Source organism: Carica papaya, chromosome 2, assembly GCF_054855325.1.
Source record: "Carica papaya isolate Zhongbai chromosome 2, ASM5485532v1, whole genome shotgun sequence".
Taxonomy (NCBI): Eukaryota; Viridiplantae; Streptophyta; class Magnoliopsida; order Brassicales; family Caricaceae; genus Carica; species Carica papaya.
The window spans coordinates 1,079,436-1,084,828 of NC_142310.1; the positions used below are offsets into that span (position 1 = coordinate 1,079,436).

At 29.9% G+C, this 5,393-nt stretch overlaps 1 protein-coding gene across 1 annotated transcript; it reads right to left on the reverse strand.

Annotated features, from left to right (window-relative positions):
- Positions 1 to 651: 651 nt before the first annotated feature.
- LOC110814683 (coiled-coil protein (DUF572)) lies at positions 652 to 3,582 on the reverse strand. The gene is made up of 7 exons (XM_022042232.2): positions 3,417 to 3,582; positions 2,885 to 2,947; positions 2,726 to 2,805; positions 2,114 to 2,222; positions 1,660 to 1,819; positions 1,372 to 1,535; positions 652 to 1,276 (listed from the first exon to the last, which is right to left on the reverse strand). The coding sequence occupies exons 1-7, from the start codon at positions 3,417 to 3,419 to the stop codon at positions 917 to 919; spliced, it is 939 nt and encodes a 312-aa protein (XP_021897924.1). The 5' UTR covers positions 3,420 to 3,582; the 3' UTR covers positions 652 to 916.
- Between the last annotated feature and the right edge of the window lie 1,811 nt (positions 3,583 to 5,393).

Consider the following 5,393-nt stretch of genomic DNA (forward strand, 5'->3'; position numbering starts at 1 on the left):
TATAAAGTATATCAAGTAGATATCTTTAAATTAAAAGTTTAAAAAATTTACAGATTCATAATTAGATAATACATTTTTTATATAATGAGAAATATAAATTATTCAACTAAATAGTTGTTCGTTACTTACAATATTTACTTTATTATAAGTACTAAATACTTATACCAAATTAAAATTCGTTGCAAGTTTTAAAATCTAATGAAATTGAAGGTTTTAGTTAGATTTTGAGCCACCAAAATTATAATAAAAAAATTTGGTGTGAATTAAAAGACTCTCGAGATATTTATATTGTTTGATTCAGTTGAATCGATAACTTAATTCACTAATATATTAATAAAATTATCGTGATCAAACTAAGTTAAGTAATATCAAAATTACTATATTTGTAAAAAAAATAATTTTCGGTAATAAGATTCTTTTAGTTGGCATGGTTATAATTCGTTAAAAAAATTCGAACTAATATGGTTATAAATTATTTTTGGGTTCAACCCATTTTAATTCATGAATTGTATATTTTGAGAATTTTTTAAAAAGTAAACAGAGAATATATAAATAAATGAATTGGAATCAACAGATTAGCTCAGAAAGAAAATAAAACAATCCCCCAAGCAAAAATTTATGGAAGCTCAATCAGACAGAAGAAACCACCTATGCCAATCCTAAACACCAACTATACATATATACTGTGATAAATATACTACATAATGTAGTTATTAGCTGCTCAAGAAACTTGAAAAACATCCCATTTCAAAAATATTATATCATACAACACCCACTTTGAGAGAAAATTTGCCCAAAAAAACAGAGATCATGAGAAATTCAAGTAAATGCATATTTACATGGGCTTCATACCAGAATTCCCCATCGTGCATCTGACAAGTAAAACAATCATCTTACAACTTTAAGGGAACTCTATCTAAAATTTTCTTACGGTGACTGGGGCGCGATTATGCCTGCTTGACAGCAAAGAACTCTGTGACCACGATGACGGCTTGAATCCTCCTCTCAGCAAATTAGAAGCTGCAGATGCACTGATTCTTCTTCTCTTTGATTCTAACTCCAATTGCTTTGAATTTGAGGTTGATGCTGATGATCCAGAGAAAATCGAAGAAGCATTAATCAGCGCTCGTTTATCCTTCCTGTTTCGGTCAAACTTGGATGAGAACTTCACATGTGCTGCAGCAGCAGCATCTTCTTTGCTCGTTGGAAGCAGCCGTATGCCTAGCCCCATTTTTTTCGAAGCCCTCTCTTCGTCAGCAACTCTTTTCTTCTGATTCTGAGAATAGGAAACAAAAAAAGAAGCGTGAGAAAAGATTGATAAACAAGGTTGAAATAAATATCCTTTTTAATTAACAGAAATCAAGAAGTTACCCTCAATTGGGCTCTTAGAGCTTTGTTGATGGCATAATCATCTGAATGCCTTGCATCAGACACTCTCTGGAGGCGAACAAGTACTGGTTCAGCTTCTTTCTTCTTCTGTAAGTCCTCTTCCTGGTGTTCGAGTCGATAAAACGGGTCTGCAAGCTTACCTTTTTCTATACCAAAAAAAATTATTCAATAAAAAGCAAAGATAGAAGAACTGAGCAGCAAAGTAATAGGCATTGTGCACCTAAAAGCAAAATATAAACCCCTTAGTGGCTTAAAGTGGTGAATACTAACCTTCATCCGCTGGAAGCGCAAAGGTCTCTGCATCTTCAATATCAAAGTCCTCAGTCTTTCGCTGAGCCCCACTGATAATCACATACTCACAATTTTTCGGATCCGTCTGGATAACAATCTGATGTTGGCAGCAAGCAGATTTCATGGTAAAGCTCCATATCTAAACGAGAAGAAGAAATTTACTGTTAGCACACAAACTAGTGCCATAGAGAACCCTATACAAACAAGAAAATTTAATGCTAGTGTACTTTAAGAAATAATTTTAGATCATAAAAATATGGCTAAAAGAAAGCCATGTAAGAGAAGTTCCTTATATCACGTAGATAAGCAGCATTAAACAAAATGGAACTGAATGTATTTAAACTCTCCAAATCACATAGGGTAACTAATTTGATGTTTTCTTCAACATGTTAGCTTTCCCATCAAAAAAAATAAAAGTAACCTGTGAACATACCTTTGTAGAATAATAGTTTCCCACTTGTTTTTTTTCTGCATTGAATCGTACACCCTTTGCAATCATAGAATTGCATCCACCGCACCACACATTGAATGGCATTTCGAACCTGAAACCAGAAATATTAGTAACAAAAAGAACTTGAGAAGTCTAAGTTCAACATGGTGAAATTTGACATGTGCTCCCACAATAAGTGGACAACTAAGACTTGTTAAACAATAGAATCGGTGAAATTTAACGAATAAAGTTTAATTACGATTATCCTACTTTCTTGACAGTTCATAAGGATTACAAACTTGAATTAATTGTCAGTTTTGCCTTCATCAAAAACATATAATCAGGAAACGGATCGAAAACAGAAAGGACCCTATGCCATCTCAGAAGAAATCGATTCTAGAATTAGCTTCCTTTAACAATTATATTCACAAGAACTCTATTCTCCTGATTTTTATGCATAATAAACCAAGATAAAAGTCCTGCTACATATTGACTAGAACGAAAAACGCATATTTGTAATGATACCATGAACCAGATCAGATTCTTTCCTAATCATCCATAGTCAAGGCATGATTATTCTACAAAAAACACCTAATGAGTGCAAGAACTCATTACCTTATAATCAGAATGCCTTGGTTCATCTTCCTTGCCCTCTCTCTCAGTGGATGCTGGCCATGAAACTTGTTCAATGAACCCTGAAAATAAAACCGATATCAGCATATAAAATTCATTCACAGAGCAACAAAATATCAAAGCAGTAATGCAAGACTATACCTGTTTTGGGGTCCATTCTGGAGGGTAGTAAAAATTGTCTGCCCTAGCAGCTGCAAGTGAAGACTGCAAACGGAAAAGAATCGTTTAGATGTTTAGAAGACCTCTATAAAATATGCAAGATAGATACATAACACGTTTTCGATTGGAAGAAAATGAAGAAAAGACGCCCATTAACATTAACAAAAAAAAAAACCTTCTTCTTCCCGGTAGAGTAATCGGCAGGATGGTTAGAATAACTCTTAATTTAAAGTGAAAGAATCATGACCATCCACAATTGTTAATACAGCAAAATTCTAAAGAAGGGATATCACAAATACTCCATAGATCAAAACCAAATTTTATTGGGGATTATGCTCGAAATTCTTCAAGACTCCAGAAGCATAACAATATCAGCAATTCAAACAAGGAACAAAAGCACAATCACAAGAAATTAGTCAATTGAAATAAATAAAGAGAAACAATCAAATCTGCACAAACCCTAATTTTTGCGAAATTTTTGAAAAAAGAAAATCAAGAACCACAATTAGCGTACCATCTTCTTCGGTCAAAACAAGGATCAGCGATTGAATCTTCGGCAGGCTAAAAGGTTTACTCCGATTTGCAGGATTCCCTATTAACAGGGTAGAAGGAAGAAGATCTTCTACGGTACTTCCTTTCCAAAGCGATGTATGAAGGGCTTTTCTTTAATGGGCCGACAATGGCCGTAGAGAATTATAAAGAGTAGCGTAGTAATTAAATATAAATTTTAATTCCGTATATATACAATTTTATATTATAGTAAAATTAAATATAAATTTAAATCAATTAATTTTGGTCTTAATATTTGACTGGTATTAATTATAAAATTATAAAAAAAAATTATATAAGAATTATTTTTTTTTAAAAATAAATTTATGGATTTTTTATTATAATATTTTTGTTTGTATATAAACTATAAGTTTAATTAATTTAACATATTTGCAAACTAAATAATTTATATTTATATGTTTTATGCTTTAAGAAATATGTTCCTTATATTTAATATAAAATTATAAACTTAAGTTTTTTAATAAATTTATTATTGTGCATATTATAGGGATCAATAAGGAATGTAAAATAGTCACTTTAAAATAAAATAATATACCAATTTGAAAAAAAAAAAAATCTCTTTAAAAGATATAAAAAAATATTATAGTATAATATATTATTAATATATAAAGATTTTGTTGGTATATTGAGAAATTATTAATATAAGGATCTTAAAAATCTATATAAAAGCTTATGAAATCACTCATTATATGTTTAATAAAAAATGTAATTTGTTACATTTAAATTGTACCATAATTGGTGTTCACTTTCTATACATATATATATTTGATTTATTATTATTTTGTATTTTAATATATATGATATATCTTCTATATATAAATAAACAAATTTTTTGATTTACTTTATATTAGGTAACTCTTATCTGCAAAATAATATTATGTCTGCTTAATGTCACTCGTAACCTGTCTATAAATAAAGGTTATATCAAGAATCGTTAAAACTAAAAAATAACTCAACTTTATCTCTACAGTCATATTAAGTCAATCAAAAACAAAATGGACGGAGTAATCTTTAGGTCGACGTTGCTGCTCATCCTTGCGATTGTTGCATCATGTAAGTCCCTTTTCCTTTAGTTTCTTTTTTCCTTATTGTTGATTTCTCTATACATTAATGATTAGTTTTATTTATATAAGTAAAATTTGTTTCATCTTTAAAAAGTAGCTAAATTAATACTATGATATTGGTCGTAGGTATGCCGGTCTTGAGGGCGAGTCCATGTTCCTCTTCTAACGATTGTCCAGGGTGTAAAACTGGCTTCCCGGTTTGTATTAATCATGAATGCAAATGCCATATTGGTGCCAATTTAGTTTCTTCTTCTAGTGTGGACAAGGATTGCGATAAGGAATGTCTTCATACATGTTTATCAAAGATTCGTGTTGATGGTCAATGTGTTTGTGTTGGTTGTGCTCGTTAACTTAATTTGGATGGCGATTGCAAGAAAATCATGCCCTCCTACATGTTCTTCCAAGAAATATATTTAGGATACATGTGTTTGACAAGGTTGTGATATTATCTAAATAAAATATATATGATGTAACACCTTTGACTTTCAATTTTTCATGATAAATAAATGGTATTCATATTGATTTTTGGTATTTGACCAACTATATCCACGATGTTTATACGTTTTTCTTTTATAAAATGATTATCTTAATTTTTTTTTTAAAATGATAAAAAAATCCAATCAGTTATTTATAATTTAATTACCCTTAAATATAATTTTTGTAGTCTGAAAACATGAATCAAAAACAAGCTCGTAAAAACGTTATGTATTATTAATTTTTAGTACAAATAGTGAAAATAAAATATTACATGATATCTTTCGACACTATCTTTATATTAATTAAAAAAATTAGAAATAAGATTTATTTCTCTTGAAAAAAAATTGATTATGTGATATTAATTTTGTAATGTTTTTTTC